We start from the raw sequence: 24,242 nt of genomic DNA on the forward strand, positions 1-24,242 counted from the left end.
GGAACTCCTCTTAGGGAACTTGCCATCTGTATGCTTAGAATTTTCTGAGTCCGTACTATAATCTTTTTGCATGTTTTCCTTCATGTTGTCCCTCTTCACTTCGTGTTCGGATTGCACTTCGTCAAGAGCAGCCATATTAATTTCCTCCAAAATTATTTTCTCAAACCCATCTACCTTGAAGCCTATGGACCCAGGTTGCACCAACTGACCATCCACAATAACCCCAGCGTCACCCACCGCTTGAACAAGTTCTAGGGACCCCTTCATTCCGTGCACCACGTGTTGACTAGCAAGCATAACTAGTGGCTGCATGTGCAACTCAATCTGTCCATCCGCACCACTTTGATTCTCCACGGACCCATTACATGCTGCTGCAAGGTTGCTTCTCCACGTCCACCTTCACCACGTTGTCACAAGACTCACCCTCACCCTCACCCAGAGATTCCATATAAACCACCATCTGCAAATTCTTTTCTTGCAAGTTAGGAGGTTCTACAATTTTAACCTCACCATTAATACCTTCCTGTGATGCTTCAACAGCAACCTTGGCCAAAACTGAATGCAGGGAAGTTTTTTAACCACCAACCTTCTTGCACTTAATTGCACAGTATGAGTAGAATGTGCACCTACTGTGCATGCCATGCACAGTGGAGCACTGGGATATGGGTAGGAACATTGTGCACATAAGTGCACGGTGTGTACAACAGGTAACCGGCTATATGTAATGGGTGCAGGCTCGTGGCGGCAGGGCTGTTGCCCATTGCCCCTCATGAATGGCCCCGCTGTCGGTGTCAACTCCAATGGACGACCACGTTGAACCGACAGAGATTTCTCTGCCTAATTCTCGCCATGCAAGGTCTAGTGGCCAACGAGAGCCATCCCGTCGACCACCTGGGAGTTGGAGAAGCAACCGGCTGCCACCACGAGCTAGGGTCGCGGGCGGTGTCAACTTTTTTCATGCCCATCAAGGGCCCTAAAGTCAACTTTTTTAGACTAGTGTATCAAAGTCAACTTTTCGATAAACCCTCCCGAAGGAAAAAAGAGCTTCACCCTATTCTATCCAATCCAATCTGGTCAGCGGCGATTACTTGATGTGCGGACAATTATTTAATACAATATCTCATACGTAATTTTGTTCAACAAGACAAAGTTGAGTTAAGTACGAGAATCAAGTAAGTTAGACATATTGGTAATTAGATTTTATAATATTTATTAACCATTAGATATTTTTATAAAAATTATACAAATAATAACAATAAACATCATGATATAGCTATATATTTTAATTGAAATTAGATAATAGTTAGTAAAGGAGAATGCGCAATAAGTTAGATTGCATGCATATTCCCAAAGATCAAACTCATATCATTAAAATCCGTTTTGCAAAAAAAAAAATTATTCATTTTTTATAAATATGTCCAAGACATTGTTTATAAATAATGTAGAATTATTTCTCAACAATCTTTTACTAAAATATTATTTACAAACTAACCTAGCAATATGCGATACATGTTAGGTCTTTTTTTAAATTTGATGTACTAAAATAAATTATGTCAATTTAAAAATTTTATTTTATAGGAAATGAGCCAAACAATTTTCTTAATAAAATCACTAATGATAAACAGCAACTCGCTATTAAAATAAGACACACACAAAAGATAAATAGCAAACCGTACACAAGTATTTGATTTGTGACACGTACGGATAGATTACATTACATTACATAAAATACATACAGAAATATAACTTTTTCACTAACAGCGAGTGCATATTGTTACGTACGAAGTAGTCTTCTTCTTCTTCTTCTATTTGGAGGCATCAGTATTACGTGTCCCAAAGCGAGTACGTAAATAGGCGATTAATTTGTCTCTGGGAGGAAGGTTTTCTTTGATGCCACTGCTGCTCACGAACACATCAGCCCAGTTGCTAAGTTTGGGAAATTCCTCTCTTGTCAACAACTTTGTACCTGAAATTTCTTCAGTTATTCCCAACCAAAACCCTATGATGTTAGCAACAATGTCTACAAATCCAATCGCCTCTCCTCCAAAATACTTCTTTTCTCCGATCTCGTTTTCCAGATGCTTTAGAACTTCACATGCTTCTTTTACAGCATTCTCATGCTGTTTCTCTTCACCCCAGAGAGCATTGTGTATCACAGGCAAACACTGCAAAAGTAGAGAATTAAAGAGAATATTCTGAATATATAACAGCACAATTAACATTCCAACAAGCTGGAAAAAATATATATATGATCTACGTTTTCGTCAATGAATTTGGCCCAGAAACGTGCGTTGGCTCTCTCGTAGGGATCTTTGGGAAATATGGGATAGCCTTTCCAGGTCTCATCGATGTATTCCAGAATAACCTGGGACTCAGCTATAGGCTTTCCATTGTGTACCAGCACCGGAATTTTCTTGTGAATGGGGTTGTGTTTGAGAAGGGTAGGACTCTTGTTGGTTATATCTTCTTCAAAATATTTGTATTGGATTCCTTTCAGTTTTAGAGCCATATCTACTCTTCGACTAAAAGGGCTTCCCCACGCACCAAACAGCAAGACTTCTTCGGCCATAATGGAACTTAGATCTTCGGAATTAATCCAAGTCAATAATGCTGGGTTTTCAGATGCTGCTCTTTCTGGGGCTCTTGATCCTATTTTATAGATAAAGCCAAGCCATATATTTCAACGGTTACTTAGCCAATAAGGTCCTACAGTCCCAATAAATTTTAAATGAGGGTAGGTGGCAGTTGTCATTGCCGGTACATGACTTGCAGTACTGATAATCTGATATACTTGGGAAACAAGCTATACTATATTTGGGAAACAAGCTATACGACAAGAATAAATCTTTACAATTTCTTAATACTCTATATTTTATATTATTTTTAATTTTTATTAATTTTTATCAAATATTTATTATATAAATAATAAATTATAAATTATAAATAATTTAAAAAGAATAAACTAAAAAAAAAATAAAAAAAATAAAAATTATAAAAATTTAAAAAAATATAGAATATAAAGTATAGTAGAGATTGTAAAGCAAAACACGTACGACAAAAACAAATGCATCTCATGCGTCCTTCCTTACCCAGCAAGGATAAAGAAAAAGAAACAAACATGCAGGTCATTAATGATCTTGTTGGATGACTTCAATTGAATTTAGAGAATGCAATATCCCCAACTTTCTCTCTAAATCCAAACCCAGACCGTAACTTTCTCTCTAAATTCAGTTCATTCTGACCGGCTAGAGGGGGTGGGGGCTTCGGCTCCTTCCCCCTTCACTCTTTCCCTCTACTTCTCTAATTTTTCTTTGTATTTTGTTTTTTTTTTTTTCGTTTTTCAGGCCAAATAAAGGGAGAATCGCCGTTCGTGGTCTTCGGGGTCCCTATAGCCAACATGCGACCCACCAGGAGGTTGCCCAGCCGCCGATCTACACGTCCACCGAACACGGCCCCAACCGGAGTGGAGCGTAGCCTGCACGCGTGGGATGAAAATTCTGAAACTCGTCGGCGCGTGGCCCTCACGCGCCACCAAGGAGCTCTCTGCCGTTGCAACGAGCGGCAGTTCCCGAACCGGCGACTCTGGATCTCCCAAGACCGACCGTCGGTTTTCCCTTCCGAGGCATTTTTTGTGCACTGTTTTTTCCTTTTTACAGTGTTTTATCTATGTAATTTATTTATGCATTGTCTTTATTTTCAAGAAAACAAAAAAACCCAAAAAAATTTGTCCCTTCGGACTTAGGTCTAAAGGGTGTTGTCCCCTCTTCGCTTAGTCGGTGATGTTGGGGTTTGGTTTCTCCATACTCAATCTAGTTGGGTATGGAGTTTTATGTTTAGTTACTGTGAACTCTGTTGGGAATTAACAGAGTTGTGCTATCTCTTAGACTTCGGTTTTTAGAGATAAGCCGTCTGGACTAGACCATGTCAGTCACATTAGTGTATTGAGATTCTACTAAAGTTTGTAATTGACTTGTTGTTTGAAGTCAAAGATGTATGTCCTCTTAAATGAATGGAATGAGATCCTTTTTATCAAAAAAAAAAAAAAAGAGATGTGTTGAAATGAATTATAAATAATAAAATAAAATATTATTTTTTAATATTATTATTTTAAAATTTTAAAAAATTAAAATTATTTATTATATTTTTTGTGAAAATTTAGAAATGTTGTATTGATAAGATGAGTTGATGTGAGTTTTCTTGTCTACACAATAGATGTCAGAAAACACTTTAATTTTTTCATAAAGATTTTATGAGTAATACAAATAAACAACCGATGTTTATTTTTTTTCTAAGTTTTCATTTCATAACAAAATATGCAAAATTTTCTGAAAGTCAACCTCAGTCTCAATAATTTATGTAAAGCTTAGCATATGAACTCTGCTTACCTAACTCTTGTAGCGTATTCTCTAAATTTTGAAACTGCACTCTTGTGTCATGATAACCTATAATATAATAATTATGCACATGCTAATTACTATACCAAGCTAGTATACAAACTTAACTAATCCAAATTTACAACCCTTAATAGATAAAACATAAGCCAATCAATAGCTAAGTTTACAATAGCCCAACATCAGTTATAGCATAATTTGTATAGTTGCTTATTCCAATCCCGAATAATGACACAACACATGACATGCCTACACAACTAACCCCACAAAACTCTTCACACAAAACATTCATAAACACCATCCCAAAAATTGGTACCAACTCAAAAGTAACACCCAAACTAGTCCATCTTTTTCCCCGGACAGCCTCATAATTTTATCCATATCGCTACTACAACTCTACAATTTCCACATATTCCAATATAGGCAATAAATAATTCACCACAACCACATAATAAGATGCAAACATCTTGCACAACTCCAAAACAGATGATATGGATTAAAAACTGTCACATCAACACCAACCAACCACAACAATTCTCACCACCCAACACTTTCAACCACACTTTCTATAATTCATCCATGAACATCATACGAGTACAAAAATCATAACAATTCCCAAGGTTTGCTTTCGTGATTACCTTGAAGCACTTCGAATGGGGTCGTGAAGAAAATGCCTCTTTTCACCAAGCACGATGGTGATACTAAGACCTCGTTTGCTTTGAGACATGAAACACAAAACTTTGAAAACAAACACTCATTTTTTTATCTCATCTTATCTTATCTCATTTCATTTCATCTCTGATTATTTTATCACTATTCATCAACTGTACTATACACAGAAAAAGTCATTAGTGGGACCTATCCTTTCTTTCTTTCGGCAGCAAATAATGGGTCCTAGTGGCAGTGGGTCCTAGTAGTAGTAACGCCGAAATGTGTGCGAAAAAGAAAAAAAAAAGGGCAAGTGGCAAACAGAAAACGCCGAAATGTTAGGAAAAAGAAAAGAAAAAAGAAAAAAGTAAGTGGTAAACGCAAAACGCCGAAATGTTAGGAAAAAAGAAAAAAAGAAAAAAGAAAGCAAGTGGTAAACGGAAAACCGAAATGTTAGGGAAAAAAAAAAGCAAATTGTTGGAACCCTAGAGAGGAAATAGAAGACACGAAGTGGAGAAGTGAACTGGGTGAACTGAAGACATACGAAGTGAAGAGGGATCCGGAACTCAAAACGGCAGTGCACAAGGCCTCCTCAAAGCGCACCGTTTGGTTTTAATACGTTTTAGATAAATTAGAGAATTATGTTTAATTGCTCATCTGGGTGTAATACGCAGCGTTTTAGTGTTTACACTAAAACGGTGTGTTTTCAATTTTGTCCTTTAAGTTACGTGAACAGTGGTCATTTTATGGTTTTTTCCAGAAGTTTGTTATGAGTGGAGTATTTGACAGAGAACCGGGGGAGAGGACAGGGGTCTTTTGGATGATTTTGAAAAGTTATCTGTTGTAGTGGAGGAAGGAATGACCTCGAATTCATTCCACCTTGGTTCATAATGCATATCAATATTCCCTCATCTTCCTTGTCTTATTATCATTGTTCATCCCCAACCCAGTAGCACCATTCGGATTCCATCAAGGGCCTTAACAAGTGGTATCAACTCTGAGCACCGATCCTGCCAACCTTCCCTTCCGCAAATTCAAACCAAAAAAAAATTAAAAGTCCATCCACACAGTTCCATTTCAACGCCGGGTGATCAAGAAAGCCATAAACCATACATAACACTGAAATCCAGAAACCCTTGGACCAGAGGTCCTGCCCAAACACACAGCCATTCACAACCCAGAAACCATCCAAATAGACACCCATACACCGTATCCAAACAGAAATTCAGAAACTAGACTACCATACAAGACCATGGCTGATGCCACAAGATCCAAACACATGCAACAACAAATCGACAGCCTGGAGGAGAACCATCAAGCAACCGAAACCCGCCTCAACTCCATTGATGAAAGACTCGACCAGCTCACTGAAATGGTTCGCACCTTGGTAGCTCACCAAGGAAACATGGCAAGGGACCTGCAACACCAACAAGAAAATGTTCAGCAACAGCAAAGGGGCCCAAATGTGAGAGGTGTTCGCCTAGACTTTCCTCATTTTAATGGAGACAATCCATCAGCATGGATTTTCAAAGCTTCACAATACTTTGAATTCCATCAAACTACCCCTGCCCAGAAACTCTTGTTGGCCGCATACCACATGGAAGGAGAAGCTTTGGTATGATACCAAGAGGCCCTAGACACAGTCCAATTTGTGAGCTGGGAAACCTTGGTGCGTGCTATGTTGGTTCATTTCGGGCCAACAGCCTACGACGACCCCATGGAGACCTTGACAAGGTTAAAACAAAGCACCACGGTAGCAGCCTATAAGGCTAGTTTTGAGGCACTGTCAAATAGAGTTAGGGGCCTATCCGAGCACTATAAGTTGAGTTGCTTTCTTAGTGGGTTAAGGGATGAAATAAGGTTGCCGATTCGCATGTTTAACCCACACAACCTGACTGCAGCGTTTGGGTTAGCCCGAATCCAAGAAGAATACTTCATAAGCACTAAGAAATCAGGTAAGTTGCTGGGAGAGAAGAGCCCTTTTAATTCAAGTAGCACTTATACCTCTCATGGTACTAGTGGTACTAGTGGAACTTATAACCAAAAAAACAGTAGCCCTATCAAGAAAGTGTTCTCTACAGCGTGGGATGAAAAGCGAAAAAATGGGTTGTGTTATCATTGTGACGAGAAGTGGAATCCCAATCATGTATGCAAGAATCCAAAAATTTATTTCATACAAGGGATTGAGGAGCAGGAAAATAAGGAAGAACAGGAAGAAACAGATGTTGTACTTGCTGATATCACTACTGATTTGGACTCAAAACAAAAAGGGGTCATGGTAGCACCAGAGATTTCTTTGAATGCGATCACGGGGACTCCTAGTTCAAAAACTATGCGACTTGTTGGGTGGATTGGCAGCTCTCAAGTGGTACTTTTGGTGGATTCCGGGTCTACTCACAGTTTTTTGGACCCATCTATTGTCCGGGCTGCAAGGTTGTGTGTTGATAAGAGTAAGAAGATCGCTGTCAAGGTTGCAAATGGACAATTGGTGCAAAGTCTAGGCCACTGCAGCAACGTTAAGACAAAAATTCAAGGTACTCAATTCAACCATTCTTATTATATTTTAGACCTTGGAGGTTGTGATGTGGTCCTCAGGGTGGATTGGTTGGAAACCCTTGGATCAATTGTGTGGAATTTTGCTGAATTGAATATGAAGTTTGAACATTCGGGTAAAAGGGTGGAGCTATTGGGGCTGAGGTTAAATGACCTTACAATTGAAAAAGGGGGAAAAGCCATGTTGGCTTCGATGCATAAGGGGAAGGGGTTGATGTTACAGCTGATGGGGGGGAAAATATTGAGAAAAGAACAGAGTTGAGGGAAGATATCCAGCACCTACTTAAGAAGTTTTCCCTAGTGTTTGAGGTACCAAAATGGTTGCCACCCCCAAGATCCCATGACCATAGAATTCCCCTTAAAGAAGGAACTCAACCTATGACAGCTAGACCTTACCGTTATCCCCATTACCAAAAATCTGAAATAGAAAAGATTGTGGTGAAGCTGTTGGAGTCCGGAGTGATAAGGCCTAGCACAAGTCATTTTTCTTCTCCCGTGCTCTTGGTTTGTAAGGCGGATGAGAGTTGGCGCATGTGCGTTGACTATAGGGCCCTTAACCAAGTGACCATAAAGGACAAGTTTCCTATACCCGTGATTGATGAGTTGTTGGATGAATTATACGAATCGGTGGTGTTTTCCAAGCTGGACTTACGGTCCGGATACCACCAAATCAGGGTGGTGCCCAAGGACGTGGAAAAAACAACGTTTAGGACTCATGAGGGGCACTACGAATTCCTTGTCATGCCTTTTGGGTTAACTAACACCCCATCAACCTTTCAAGGGTTGATGAATGATGTTTTCCGACCCTATTTGAGGCGATTTGTACTAGTTTTTTTTGACGACATTCTAATATACAACAAGTGTTGGGCAGATCACATGGAGCACTTAGGGATAGTATTGGGGGTGCTAAACAAAAATCAGTTATATGCCAAACTTTCAAAATGTCAATTTGGGGTTACCAAGGTGGAGTATTTGGGCCATGTGATTAATGAAAGGGGAGTGATGGCTGATTCTCATAAAGTAGTTGCCATGTTAGATTGGCCAATACCAACAAGTGTAAAATCCTTGCTGGATTTCTTGGGATTGACAGGGTACTACCGTAAGTTCATTAAGGGGTATGGGACGATTGCTGCCCCATTAACAAATTTATTAAAAAAAAATGCTTTTGTTTGGAATGATGAGGCAATGAAAGCTTTTAGTGATCTGAAATCAGCTATGACCCAACCCCCGGTTCTTAGGCTTCCGGATTTTTCAAAGCCCTTTACAATTGAGTGTGACGCAAGTGGGAAGGGAATGGGAGCAGTTTTATTGCAGGCTGGGCAGCCCCTCGCTTACATGAGCAAGGCATTGAAAGGTAAGGAACTCCTCCTCTCCACTTATGAGAATGAGCGCTTAGCCTTAGTGACGGTTGTGAGGAAGTGGAGGCCCTACATCTTAGGGCAGTCGTTTGTAGTTAAAACGGACCAACAGGCCCTAAAATTTCTGTTGGAGCAGAGGGTGGGGACCATAGCCCAACAAAAATGGGTGAGTAAATTAATGGGTTATGATTTTACAATTGTGTACAAACAAGGGAAGGAAAATATTGTGGCGGATGCTTTATCCAGAAAAGAAGAGGGGGATGAGTGTAACGGGGGATCCTTGGCCATGATATCTTTTCCAACACCCGAATGGGTAGAGGAACTCAAAAGAAGCTACGAGGGGTCAAGGGAATTAAGTGAGGTTATAAAAAATCTCAGGGATGGCACGGTCCCTATTAAGAGTTATAAATTACAGCAAGGTTTAATTATAAAAAAAGGGAGAATTGTTCTTGCTGCAGATTCTGATTTCAAGGGTAATGTGCTACAACATATTCATGATCATCCTCTAGGGGGCATTCGGGATATTTGAAGACCTACCAACGGGCAAAAAGAGATTTCTATTGGAAAGGAATGAAGAAGGACATAAAAAAATGGGTACGGGAGTGTGAAATCTGTCAAACCGTGAAGTACGAGACAACACCCCCTGCAGGTTTATTACAGCCTCTACCAATACCTCAACAAGCATGGACAGATATCTCTATGGATTTTATAGAAGGGCTACCATTGTCAAGTGGGTTTACAGTGATATTAGTTGTGGTTGATAGGTTCACTAAGTTTGGACACTTTATACCCCTATCCCACCCATATACAGCATCTATTGTGGCCAATTTGTTCATTCTTCATGTGTTTAAATTGCATGGGTTACCCCGCACTATTGTTTCTGACCGAGACCCTGTGTTTCTAAGTTCTTTTTGGCAAGCCTTCTTTTCTCTACAAGGCTCAACCTTGAATCACAGTTCTGCCTGCCACCCTTAGTCTGACGGACAGACAGAAGCTTTAAACAAGTGTCTGGAAGCTTATCTCAGATGCTATGCTGGAGTTAAGCCCTAGAGATGGTCACAGTGGTTGCCCTTTGCAGAATGGTGGTATAACACCACCTACCATACAGCCACCAAAATGACACCGTTTCAAGCACTATACGGCTACCCACCACCCCAGTTATTATCCTATATACCCGGGACATCCTCAAAGCAGACCGTGGACCAGACACTCCAGAACAGAGATCAAATTCTAAAGCTATTAAAGGAAAATCTTGAAAGCGCACGGAACAGGATGAAAATACAAGCTGATAAACACAGAACCGAGAGAAAGTTTGAAGAGGGGGATTTGGTATACCTCCGGTTGCAGTCGTACCGCCAAAAATCAGTGATCCACCGCCGCAATATGAAGCTCTCCCCCCGCTATTATGGGCCTTTCCAAGTGGAAAAGAAAATAGGGGAGGTCGCGTACTGTCTCAAGTTGCCAGAATCCTCTCGGATCCACCCCACATTCCACGTTTCATGTCTAAAAAAGAAGGTGGGGGATTCGGTTCAGCCCTTAGTGACTCTACCACCTGTCGACAGGAACAGAGAAGTTCAGCCTGAGCCCGAATCAGTTGCAGATCGACGGATGAAGAAAGAAGGGAACCGATGCATCACTGAGATATTGGTGAAATGGAAGGGATTAACCGAAGAGGAGAACACGTGGGAGAAGCTGTGGAAGCTTCAGCAGCTCTATCCCCACCTTGTGGGCAAGGTGCTCTAAAGAAGGGGGAAATTGTTGGAACCCTAGAGAGGAAATAGAAGACACGAAGTGGAGAAGTGAACTGGGTGAACTGAAGACATACGAAGTGAAGAGGGATCCGGAACTCAAAACGGCAGTGCACAAGGCCTCCTCAAAGCGCACCGTTTGGTTTTAATACGTTTTAGATAAATTAGAGAATTATGTTTAATTGCTCATCTGGGTGTAATACGCAGCGTTTTAGTGTTTACACTAAAACGGTGCGTTTTCAATTCTGTCCTTTAAGTTACGTGAACAGTGATCATTTTATGGTTTTTTCCAGAAGTTTGTTATGAGTGGAGTATTTGACAGAGAACTGGGGGAGAGGACAGGGGTCTTTTGGATGATTTTGAAAAGTTATCTGTTGTAGTGGAGGAAGGAATGACCTCGAATTCATTCCACCGTGGTTCATAATGCATATCAATATTCCCTCATCTTCCTTGTCTTATTATCATTGTTCATCCCCAACCCAGTAGCACCATTTTGATTCCATCAAGGGCCTTAACACAAAACCCAAGTGGGTCCCACAACCATAAATACTTCACAAAAAGTCGAACTAATTTCATCTCATCTCTATAAACAAACACAATTTTATCTTATTTCATCTAATCTCATCTATACTAAACATATCTTAATATTATTCACACATATCTAAAAAAATCTCATTTCATATCTGAAAACAAATGAGGCCTAAGTGAGATGAAAAATCTGAAATTTCCAGTATGCGTGAACGATTAAAAGACCAAACGAAAGAGAAAAGAGAATTTAAAAACAAAATTTTAAAGGAACAATTGGTATCTAAACTGGTCTAATTTGTGGCATGATGTAATGATTTGAGAACAACAAAAAAAAAAAAGAACCTTGTGAGTGTAAAAACAAAGTGGTGGGGGCGTGCATGTGTGAGTGAAATAGAGAGTGAGTGGAAGAGAGTGGTCAAAAACTTACCGTCGTCAACTGAGTTTGAGAAGTGGTTGGTGGTAACACCGATCCAAGAAGACAATGCAGTCCAACTTCCGAATTCTTTGAAATTTGTGGAAGAGGGAAAAATTCAATGTGATGTGTTCTTATGGGGGAGAAACAAAGCGATAAAGATAGGGAGAAGAGACTGAACTTACCAGCGCAAGATGTGATCGGCGGCACCAAAATGAAAGATTCTAGCAAAAATCAGCCACACTAAAATCTCAGGAGAGTGAGAGAGAGGATGCAGATTTTTTGTTATTTGTGAGGAAACTGAAAAATGATTAAGCAACTGAACAGAAGGAAGTTGGGAAAGTGAGATTTCATGGGAGAAAAAAATGTGTGAGGAAGAAAACTGATGAGAGGAAAAATGGGAAGCAAGAACTGATGGAAGGGATGCATACCAAACTACACCGTATTTGGTTCAGGAGGGCTGGGCTTTGATCACGGGTAACGGGCTTGGGTCTCAAATCCTCTCCCTTACAAAAATTCCATCCTCGAAATTTGCTACAAGCTATCAAGAGTCTCGTCGAACAAGTGGGGGTACTTAACTCTCATCTCTTCCTCAAATTCCCAAGACGTTTTGTTAATATCATGATTATTCCAAAACACTTTAACCAAAGGAATAGTTCGAGTTCATAGCACTTGCTCTTTCCTGTCCAAAATCCATACTGGTTCCTCGGTGTAGGTCATATTCTCTTGAATCTGAAGTGGTTTATGATCTATAACGTGGGTGGGATCATGGATGTACTTTCTCAACATAGACACATGAGACACATTGTGCACTCCCAAGAATGCCGGTGGTAATGCCACCCTATAAGCCACTAGTCCAATCTGATCAAGAATCTCCAATGGTCCAATATATTTTGGGCTCAACTTGCCATTCTTTCCGAATCTCATAACTCCTTTCATTGGTGCTATCCTCAAAATTACTTTATCTCCAACCTCAAACTCTAACTGACGACGACGTTTATCTACATAAATCTTTTGCCGACTGTGAGTTGCTTTCATTCTAGTCTGAATGATATCTATCTTCTCTGTGGTCTGCTGAATAATCTTTGGCCCCAAGTGTGTTTACTTTCACCTACTTCATCCCAATACAATGGAGATTTACACCTTCTGTCATACAAAGTCTCGTAGGGTGCCATTCCAATGCTAGCCTGGAAACTTTTATTATAAGCAAACTCGACCAATGGTAAGTGTTGCATGCAAGTTCCCTTAAAATCCATCACACATGCCCTCAACATGTCTTCTAAGATTTGAATAGTCATTTCTGACTGCCCATCTGTCTTGGGGTGAAAAGCAGTACTGAAACTTAACTTAGTACCCATTGCCTCATGTAAGTTTTGCCATAACTTGGCAGTGAAATGAGGGTCTCTATCCGACACAATGGATATCGGTACTGCATGAATCTCACTATCTCGTGCACATACAGCTCATCTAGTTTCTCCAGTTTATAAGAAACTTTAATGGGCACAAAACGAGTAATCTTCGTTAAGCGATCCACGATCACCCATATAACATCTTGTCTGCTCAGCGTCCTTGGTAGGCCTGTCACAAAGTCCATGGAGATATGCTCTCACTTCCACTCTGGAATTTGGAGTGACTGTAACAATATTGATGGTCTCTGATGCTTTGCCTTCACTTGTTGGCAAGTTAGGCATTGTTCCACAAATTTAACTATTTCTCTTTTTATATCATTCCACCAAAAAGACTCTTTCAAGTTTTGATACATCTTTGTACTCTCCGGGTGAACTGTGTACAAAGAATGGTGTGCTTATTCAAGAATTACCCTTTTCAGTTCATCATTAGCTGGCACACACAATCTACCTGTAAACCTCGAAAGTCTATCCACAGGGAAAAATTTGATGTGGTGTGTTCTTATGGGGGAGAAACAGAGTGATAGAGAGGGAGAAGAGACTGAACTTACCAGCACAGGAGGTGATCGGTGGCACCAAAATGAAAAATTCCAATAAAAATCAGCCACACTAAAATAGCAGGAGAGCCAAAGAGAGGATGCAAATCTTTTGTTGTGTGTGAGGAAACTGAAAAATGATTAAGCAACGAAACAGAAGCAAGTTGGGAAAGTGAGATTTTGTGGGAGAGAAAAATGTGAGGAAGAAAAACTGAAGAGTGGAAAAATCGGGAAGGAAAAATTGATGGAAGGGATGCTTACCAAACGACGCCGTATTTGGTTTAGGAGGGTTGGGCTTCGTTCATACGGGCTTGGCTCTCACAAGAATTCTTTATAAGGGGGGATGATGTAATACCTAGGCCTAGACCAGATGGAAGCTCAGCCCCTCAGGATGATACGACATAGTTTAGGTAAGATTTTTGTTTTCCTAGTTTTCTTCTCCCCAAGCACTTCTCCCACGTCTTTGCATCCCAGTTCCTTCTCCCCCAAATATCTCTCTTCCCTTTAGTTTCTCCCCATGATTTCCTCTTCCCCAATCCCACTCCTTCCCCACGCTTCTTCATTTTAACTTAATTTTCTCTTCACTCTCAAAGACCTATACAACATACACTCTTTTCCTCACCTCTTGCAAAACCCTTGTGAGCTTGGTATTGTGCGTGTGGGTGTTCCTGGGTTTTGGGTCGTCGAACTGAACCAAGGTAAACATCATATATATATATATATATATATATATATATCTCTCTCTCTCTCTCTCTCGTTTTGTTTCTCACACATACACACACACTCACTTTGAGTTCTCTCCCTCTTCCACAAAATTTCTGTGCTTTTGTGTGTTGTAGTTCGTGGGTCTTCTTGGATCGGTGTCATCATCGAGCATCATCATCAGAACTGCTGGTTGGACGACGATAAGCCTCCCTCTCACTCCCTCAAACATCCTTTGTCCCCTTTCAATTTCTTCATGGCCCACAAATTCTTCATGGCAAAGCATATTTCTCCATGTGGTGCATCGCCGCTGCCCAACATCAATTTTGGTTGTCCCGTTGCATTGGTAACCGCCGCTATCCCTGCCTATCACTTTCTCTCTTTCTCTATTTCTCTCTCATGGTGTGTGTATTTTGCTGGCCAATGACCGTTTTCGTAGTATAATTGGTACGCCACCACCTTTGTTCGTAGACTTTGTTGTTGACCCGACTCCACATCGCCAACATTGGTGAGTCTCTACTAGTGGTATCGATTTTTACTACCTATTTTTACTTTCTTGGTTAATTGCCTCTGTTACTTGTTCCTCTCTCTCTAACCCCTCAAGTCTTGCTTTTCACAGTTGCATCCTTTTTCTCTAAGATTTCGGCTGAGGCCAATTGAAGCCATCGAAAACAACCTCTTCAAGGTAATTTCTTTCCACCCATGGTTTGATTTCTGGTGTGCCTCTGTCATGTATATTAATCCACTATACGAGCTCAGTTTAATGTGTTCCTTGTCACAGGACACTAAATTAGTTCCTAGACAGCGTTACTATACTTTCGAAACTCAACAAATCTCCACTCCGAGACTAAGGTATTCATGAGTGATAGCCCTGTAACCTTTGAGTTTGACGAGACTTGTGTAATAGTGTTTGTTATAAATATACACTGGTGCTGTATGTATGTTAGAACTGATTAATTATGTAAGCGTATGGTGAATTGGGTTATTTCTGGTGGATTCGCCGTTGTGAAGGGTATCTTGGTTTGTGGAGATTCTTTTGGCGTAAGATTGGATGAGTTGGAAGTTAGAGCACTAGCATTGGACTCATCAAATGAGTCCAATCTTCAAAACTTGATGATTTTAGTTTTAAAATCCTAGTATTGAATTCACCATATGCTTAAATGTCAAGTTTTTAGCTACAGTACATTTCTCTTCATCTTCAAATTTGAAGACTTACTATTTACACTCTATAACCATTATTTTATTTATTTAAATTATTGTTTCCTAATTTTGAGCCACAATATATTTAAATTGAAAAATAATAATTGAAGTACAAATTAAATTATTAATTAACATATAGTTAGCGTAATTGTAAAATATAAAAAAAATAAATTAAAAATATTATTATTAACAAAATAATATTATATTATTATTTTGATGAATCCAATAGCTAATCCAATGTGGGGTTATGGATATAGAAGCTTTAAATTTATGAAAAATATGTACTTTTCATCAAATTTTGAAGATGAAAATGATGAATCTAATGCTAATGCTCTTATGGCAGGTTATGCGGGACATGGAGTTGGAGATGATGGTTATTTGGGTCGAGTTATGTGGCTATACATGTTTGCTTTATGACTGTTGTTGGGTTGGTATATGTTTGGGTGGGTTGTGTTTGACATATTGTGAGTCGTATGGATACTTGAGATTGAACTGCTAGGTGGTTTATAAATGTAACTACTGGTAGGCTCGTTCTATTCAAGAGTATGACTATGGAATTTTCTTTTTCTAAGCAAGCTTGAATGTTATAAATAAATAAAACTATTACAAACTACTAAGGAGGATCATTTCTACTATCAATATAAAAAATAGCAGAGGGATTAATATCTAAAGGAATGCTACCAAACAAAAAGTATGTAGCTGCCCATTGCGCATCCGAGTGCGCGAATCGATTTTGGGATCGATCAATCTTATGAAAGCTTCAGCTTGTATGAGGTTTCAAAGAGTTTGCGATATCTTCCGAGATAGGTGCTATTTGCCATATCTGTTATTCCTTGTAAATAGAAGAAATTACCAACTGAGAGTCTCCAGCTAGGGAGATGAAAGGATGGTTGAGATGTTCCGCCATTTTAAGAGCTAACTTAGCCGCAAGTGCCTCTGCCATTACCGGGGACGTAGATAAATTTGTCTCAATCAAGATTTAGATAACTTCTCCTATTGAGTTTCTGCTTACAGCTGAAGCCAAGGAGAAAGAATTCTTGACTGCTGCATCAAAGGAAATACATATTTGGTTGATGAGAGATTTTTGCCATTCTTTTTCCACTTTGGATTCAAGCTTTTTTTTCTATGCTTGGAGATTTTTTTTATAAGAGAGATTCAGCTGCTGTGAAAGATTGTGGAGAGAGAGTTCCTTGCGATTATGAACTTGGTCATTTTTTAGCCTCCAGATAAAGTCTAGAATTTGACCCGCAAAGACTTTGAAAGGGTGTTCTTCCTGGGAGGTAAGACCGAGTTTTTTCTGAGGGTATAAAATAATCTGAAACCAATCCTTTATTGAATTTACCGTTAAAGAAGATAGATTTAAAGGCCAACTGCTACAACTCCAGAGAATTCTGGTAATGGGACATTCAATGAATAGGTGCAGGAGAGTCTCTTCTTTTTCATCACAGAGTGTGCAGTTTATGGAAGGAATGCTCGGAATGAATCTTTTAAAGCGCTCTCTTGTCAGCAAAATATCCCAAAGTATCTTCCATAAGAGAAGTTTGTGTCTGTCATGGATCTTGAGTTTCCAAATTTTCCCTCATAGTATATTCGTGATTTCATCTCTGGAGTAGTTTGCGATAGTTGATGCTAGATGGTAGACACTTTTAAATGAGAAATCCCATTTTGGGTTTTAGTCCAAATAGCACCATCCGCGGCTTGGTTGGATTCGAGTAGTGGAATTTTAAGAATTTCCTTTATGCTTTCTTGTTGGAACAGAGAATTTAGCAATGGGATATTCCAGGATTTATCATTCTGAATAATCAGGTCTGAGACCTTGAGGGTATTCGAGAAATTAGTTGTGTGAGTGCGGGGAAAATGTTTAAAATTTTCCAAGGTCAGGATCCAAGGATCTAGCCAAGCTCTCACAGACAAACCATTTGCAATTTTGAAACAAGTACATTTTTCCAAGAGTGGTCTTGTCTTTAGAAATCCTTTCCAGAGACTCGAGTTAGTTACCATTTTGGTTGCTAATTCGAAGACGTTTGATTTCAAATATTTCTTGGATAGATGCTTGTGCCAGATATTGTTGCTTGGTTGGCTCATTTTCCATCCTGTCTTCGCTATCAAGGCCACATTCATGTTTTCCATAAGTCTTAATCCCAATCCAACATCTTTTTTTTCGGTTGGCAAATAGATTTCCATGATTTTAGGCAAAACTTGTGCTTCTGGTTATTTGATTTTGCCCACAAAAAATTTTTAAAACTTGTGTTTAGCTTCTTGCAGATTGATTTTGGTAGCATATGCGTTGACATTTGATATATTGGGATGACACTTATTACTGATCTGATGAGCATCGTTCTACTGGCTTGAGAGAGCATCTTTGATTTCCAGCCATCCATTCTTTTGTTGATTTTTCCCATCAAATCTTTGTAGTCTTCTCTCCTAGATAGACCAAAAGTTGTTAGCATGCCCAAATATTTTATTTTTGAGAAAGACTCTTTGTATGGCATATTCTTTGAAATTACTCTTCTTGTTGCTTGACTAGTATTTTGAGTAATGTAGATAGAGGATTTGCTTTGATTGATGCGCTGGCCAAACCAAGCTTAATATTTCTCTAGAATATTATTGATCTCCTGGATTGACCTTCCTTTTGATTTTGCAAATATAATTAAATCATCTGCGAAAAGAAAGTGAGATATTGTGGGACTATCTCTGCTGATTTTAATACCTTCCAATTTTTTTAGTTCTTCTGATCTTGCCCATAGCCTTGAAAGTACCTCCGTACATAGGATGAACAAAAAAGGCGAGATGGGATCGCCTTGTTCAAGATCCCTTTGAGCCTTGAAGAGGCCTTTTGGAGATCCATTGATGAGGATAGAGAATGAAGCCGTAGAAATACATTCTTTAATGAGATCTATCCAAGTAGAGTTGAAACCCAAAGCTCTCATAACATCATAAAGAAAATCTCATTCAATAAAGTCGAAAGCTTTTTCCATGTTTAGCTTTAAAGCTATCTGACCTTTCTTCGCCTTGTAATGCTTTAGATGATGAAATATCTCATGAGCTATTATAGAATTTTCTTTGATATTGTGACCGGGAACAAAGGTTGTTTGGAAAGGTGAAATTATAGATGGAAGAGATTTTTTCAGCCGGTTTGCCAAAAGTTTTGTGATGATTTTATAGATGACATTTGTCAGACTTATTGGCCGGAAATGCTGAGGGGAAACGGGGTTGACTATTTTTGGGATGAGAGCTATATGGGTGTGGTTTTTTAGTTTAAGAAGTTTCCCACTTCTAAAAATATTTTGGATCGCCGCAACTACATCTTTTTTGATAATATGCCAGTAATGTTCTTAGAAAAGAGCTGTCATCCCGTCTGGTCCTGGTGCTTTATGATTTGGAATTTGTTTGAGTGCACCAAGAATTTCCCCTTTCGAAGGCATAGCTATTAAGAGATTATTTTTTTCCTCTGAAATCTGTCTTTCGAAAAGATTTTCTAGGTGCTCCGGGAATATGAGAGTTGTAAAGGTATAAATGGATTTAAGAAAATCTATGAAAGTAGATTCAATGATATCTTGATCCATTGTCCAATTATCTGGGCTTAGCTTGATTGAGTCGATCTCATTTCTTCTTCGGCGAATAAATATTGACAGATGATAAAACTTTGTGTTGAGATTAGTTTTAGTGAGCCAGGTGATTATTGATTTTTGTCGCCAAAGAGTTTCTTCATTTTTGAGTTGTTCTTGAAGTTTATGATGGAGAAACTTCTCCCTATGTAGGCTCCATTGATTCAGCGGGTTACTTTGAAGATTGCTGATCTCTGACTCGAGGTGCTGGATGTTGGTCTCAATCTTCCCAAAGTGGATTTTATTCCAAAGCTTGAGTGCTTTTTTTGTTTCCTTGATTTTGTTACACAGAATAAAAGCAGGGTTTCCGTAGAAATGATGATTCCATACCTCTTGAATTATAACATTGCTGAGTGGCTCTCGAGTCCAGAATTCCTCAAATTTGAAAGGAGATAGATTCTTCCTTATCTTCATAGTATTAACCAAGAGGGGGTTATGATCAGAGGTTAAAGAAACAATATGTTGAACAGTGGCATCTGGAAAGAGTAGGCGCCAATTTGCGTTGGCTATACCATGGTCCAAACGTTCTCTAATCATTGCCTTTCCCATTCGATTATTTGTCCAAGTGAAAATAGGTCCAGAGAACCCAATAACAATGAGGCCATGAGAATCCATTAAGCTTTGTAAGCCGCCTATGGATGAGGACGTTACTGGTCTGCCACCATATTTATCTTGTTGGCCTAACAAATCGTTGAAATCACCTATGCAAAGCCATGGACCATTAAAAGAGGCGTGAGTTGAGTCCATTTGAGTCCAGAATTTTGCTTTTTGTTGCATTGTGCTGGGGCATAAACAAAAGTTGCTAACTAGGGATTATTGAGAGGATCAAAATAAACCAAAATAGAAATAACAATAGCATTAATATGAACCGGTTCGATATCTACACTCGCTCTCCATAATAACAAAAGGACTCTTTTCTTCCCCGAGGCTGGGAAGTGTACAAAAAGTTGGAAACCCAGTCTATTTACAATAGTCGAGGTGCTATCATCAGACACCACGGTTTTCGACAAAAAGATAATGTTCGGACTAAAATTATTTATAAAAGCCCTTACATTTCTAATTGCCTTAGGGAGGGCTAGACCTCTGCAATTCCAAATCAAGGACTTCATGGAAAAGCTGGAGGCATGGTAGAGCCCGCCTCGTTAGCTTTCTTGGATTTTCCGAGTAGTGATGCCTTGGATGAAGCTTTGGTGTATGGCTTTGATCTTGCAGCTTCCTTTGATTTTTTTGCCTTACTAGTTGATGCTCCTCTTGATTTGATAGACAATAACAAACCGCCCACTTCTGCTTCCTCATCTCCAGGATTTTCGACAATGCTGCCTGTCTGTGGGTTATCAACCTCAAGTGTCTTTTGCATTTTTATTCTTAGTGGTTTAGAGCCTTGGTCATAAAGAGGTGCCACCCTTTTGATAGGGATTTTTGAAGTTGAAATTCCTTGAAAACTTGCTTGAGAAAACACTAGTAGCGAGGACACAATAGAATGTATATTGGCCCTTGAATCTGCGAATGAACACTTAGGACAACATGGTGATAAGTGATAGAAAGCACAAAATTTAATTGTTTTGGTTTTGGGTCCAATAGGCTTAAGGCATTGAAAGGGGGGTTGGACTTCCATCTTTTTATCTTGAGCCATACCTTCTTGTGGGCTTTTGGAGTTCGCTTCCGTCTCCATTGGGTCCTGTAGAGAATGATTAACCGGACTCTTCTTTGAGTTATTGGCCACTAACAAGATGCTAGTCAAATTAGTTCGCATAAATATTTAGGCTTTTGTCTTCAACCAGTTGGAGACCCATTCTTCGGTGTGTGTAGATGGAGAGAGGATAAAGTTCGTCGAGTCCGTCCCCTTGAGGTTACTGCAGAGTACCTGTTGGGAGATTGATTGAGAACCCTGTGTCTCTTGAGTGATTGATGGATCAGAGTTTGGTGAAGGAGAGTTAACACCCGAAGTGAATGAAGGGGTTTCGGTTGCAGTAGAACAAATTAGTACAGTTTGAGAGCCACTGTAGACTACAGTCTATGGAGCCATCCTCACCATCCAATCCAGAGGAACGCTGCTGTGAGCATCACCAACTGGAACGCCGCTATGAGCATCGCAAAGGACGCCACTGTGTACATCACCATGGATGCCTCCATGAGTGCCACTATTAGGGCCATTAAAAGCGCCACAAAAAACACCTCCATGAGCGCTGCAAGGAGTTGGGAAGCTCTGTGGAGAAGTGGCCCGAATTGCTTCTACGTCCTTTGGGAATCTCGCAAGAGACGTTAGGTTTGGCTTGAAATCCCTCTGCCTTGTCGAAATCTGGGGGATGAGTTGAGTTTTTGTCTGATTTTCGGCTAGATTGCTTTTTGAAATTTCACTTTGTTTGCCGCGTGCATCTGCATGAGATTTGGAATGAAATGAGTTTGGATTTTTGCTAGAAATAAGCTCATAGGGGAAATTAACTCTAATCGGAAGTATTTGCCAAGAGGAGAGTCCGATTATCAGCCTGATTAAAATCCCAATTTTTTCCCATTTTTCCTCTAACGAACAGATTTCCTCTTATCGAGAGGTCTTCTTCTGTAATAATAGCTTTTCCTTTCCCTTTGAAATTGTCTGTTGTTTGTTCTTGTGGATGAGGCATTGGTAGAATTAGGGCTGACGAATCAAAGTCCCTACTTTCTAGCATTTCAAAATTTGGATGGTCCTTTCTTTCTTGAGACTTTTCTTCATCTGGAGAAAAGTCCATGAAGATTCTAGGAACACTATCTTGGCCTCAGTTGGTGGGATTAACTGACATGAAAATAGGTGATTCTGCACGTAGCCAAGGCCCAAATGGCATTTGTTCTGTGTTAGACTTCAGAGAATTGCAGAAAATTTGAGAATGCCCAATCCTTCCACAGGCATAACAAAAAATAGAAAGATGTTCATACTTAAACGAAACCCATGTGTTAAAATTGCTTTCTCTTGGTTCCCATAGTCCTTGCTTCAAGGGTTTAGTGATGTCTAAATCCACTTTTATTATGATAAATTTCTTACAGGGTAAACCAAATAGAGGGTCAATGTCCACACCGAGGAAGGTTCCAAGTGCATTCCCTATTTTGTGAGCATTTTTTTTCTGTCATGTGTTTTCTGGTAAGCCTATGGATTTGGATATGGAATGGTGATGTGTCAAGACGAATATCTTTCCATGTAGTTTCTGCATGACAGTTTTTGAGGATGAGAAGGTGGCCTTTAAAGTTCCAAGGGATTTGACTCAGAATTCTCTTTTTGTCACCAGCATTATGAAAAGTAAAGAGGAAGATGTTTACATTAAGATCTTCAATATGAAACTTGCTAAGGAAGCTCCAAGCTGCTCTGAAGGAAGCATGTAAGGAGATTCTGCTCAGTGGTCGAGTCGCAACAATTCTACCGATTTGAGCTTGTTCAGGATCACCATTGGTTGGTTCATTTGGATTCGGCTAGAGTGTGGACTCAAAGCGTAGAGAATACACAAAAGTCAGGTAAAAATGGTTCCTATATTAGACTTTACATAAAAGAAATGAATTGAGATCGATTTTGAAAAACATACATGTTTTGTTATGAAAAGAAATTTTAAATAATGTCAGTTGTTTGTTCTGCATTACTCTTGAAATCTGCATGAAACATAATAGTATTTTTTATTATGATTGGTGTAGACATGAGCAAATTTTTGGCATTGTGTTTTTGAATTATGCAAAAAGAGTGAATATGAAATTTATGAAAATTTTTGCATGTGATGCGAAATTGTTCTGAATCTGTTTTAAATATGTGAAATTATCTGAATATGTTTAGTACTATGTTTTGATATGATGTGGCATCTGAAAACCTTTGCATTGAGTTTCTGATTCAATATTTGTATTTGATTCTGATCTATTTCTAATAGTTTCGTTAAGGCTATGCCACAGGTATAATCGTGGTATACGACTCTGTCAATGAGTATAGTGGTGGTTTATAACCCTACCACGATGGTTAAACATGGTATCTGTTCTGATGTGATACTCCGATATGATATGAAGATGATGTCTCAGATTATGATATGCGAAATGATTTTTGAATAAGAATGTTTTTGAAAGTTTCGTTCTGATATTTTGATAACATGTTCTGATTCTGCATTTTAAAAGTAAATTTTTTTTTTTTTTTTTTGCATTATGGATTCTATAAATGCTTATTGTTTACATACTAGTATATGTTCTCTCCTTACTGAATTGTTGATAACTCATTCTTTTATCTTCACAATATTTAAGATGACTTTGATGGTTCAACTGAGGATCAGTAATAGAGTGTGTGGATAAGATTGGCTGATGATAGTAGTTGAGTACCTCAGATTACTGTTGTTGTTGGTGGATTTATTTTATTCGGTATATAGGTTTCAGTATGTTAGGTAATTATGGAGACTTTTGTGAGCTCTGGTTTATTATACTATGTTATTTGAGATATGTGGACGAGTAAATCTATTTTATTTGGTTTATTGTATTGAGTATCTGACATATGAGTATGTGTATTTAATTAGATTAGAGGAATTTTTGTTTGATTTGGAGTCTAAATATATATTTGGATTTGGAGAATATATTAACATTGTTGAAGTTGATTTTCAAGTAACATGAGTTAACTTCCTGGACCTCAGGGATCGGAGCGTTACAAAGAACAAGGATACAATCTACATTTTCTTCAATGAATTTGGCTGAGAAACATGTGATGGCTCTCTCATAGGGATCTTTGGGAAATATGGGATAGCCTTTCTAGGTCTCATCAAGGTATTCTAGAATGAGCCTTGCTAGGTACAAGCGGTTTAGCGCATTAAACTGCGTACCGATATTGACATAAATTTTTTTTTATTGAAAAGAAAAATAAAAGAAGGAAAATTTTGAGAGAATAAGAAGATTCTCTATTTTGAGAAGTATGTACAGATACTTTGTACATACTACATATACTGTTAAATCTTTTTATTTTTATTTTTTAAAAGTATTTTTTTGTGTATTCGTTTTGTAAAAAATATAAAATAAAATACTAAAAAAATAAACAAATATAAATTTTAAAAATAAATTGTTAAGTACAAATGATAGATACACTTTATGTGTATATCTATAATTTTTACCTTTTCAGAACTCAACAAAATATTAAAAATAGGTAAAAAATCAAATAAAATTTAAAAAT

At 38.8% G+C, this 24,242-nt stretch overlaps 3 protein-coding genes across 3 annotated transcripts; 1 reads left to right on the forward strand and 2 right to left on the reverse strand.

Annotated features, from left to right (window-relative positions):
- Positions 1–1,582: 1,582 nt before the first annotated feature.
- LOC109012036 (glutathione S-transferase U8-like) lies at positions 1,583–2,662 on the reverse strand. The gene is made up of 2 exons (XM_018993471.2): positions 2,258–2,662; positions 1,583–2,165 (listed from the first exon to the last, which is right to left on the reverse strand). The coding sequence occupies exons 1-2, from the start codon at positions 2,567–2,569 to the stop codon at positions 1,806–1,808; spliced, it is 672 nt and encodes a 223-aa protein (XP_018849016.1). The 5' UTR covers positions 2,570–2,662; the 3' UTR covers positions 1,583–1,805.
- Positions 2,663–10,066: 7,404 nt separating this feature from the next.
- On the forward strand, positions 10,067–10,693 carry LOC109012047. Its single transcript, XM_018993482.1, has one exon. The coding sequence runs from the start codon at positions 10,067–10,069 to the stop codon at positions 10,691–10,693; it is 627 nt and encodes a 208-aa protein (XP_018849027.1).
- A 1,608-nt stretch (positions 10,694–12,301) lies between these two features.
- LOC109012048 lies at positions 12,302–13,232 on the reverse strand. Its single transcript, XM_018993483.1, has 2 exons — positions 12,993–13,232; positions 12,302–12,721 (listed from the first exon to the last, which is right to left on the reverse strand). The coding sequence occupies exons 1-2, from the start codon at positions 13,230–13,232 to the stop codon at positions 12,302–12,304; spliced, it is 660 nt and encodes a 219-aa protein (XP_018849028.1).
- Between the last annotated feature and the right edge of the window lie 11,010 nt (positions 13,233–24,242).

Source organism: Juglans regia, chromosome 4, assembly GCF_001411555.2.
Source record: "Juglans regia cultivar Chandler chromosome 4, Walnut 2.0, whole genome shotgun sequence".
Lineage (NCBI taxonomy): Eukaryota > Viridiplantae > Streptophyta > Magnoliopsida > Fagales > Juglandaceae > Juglans > Juglans regia.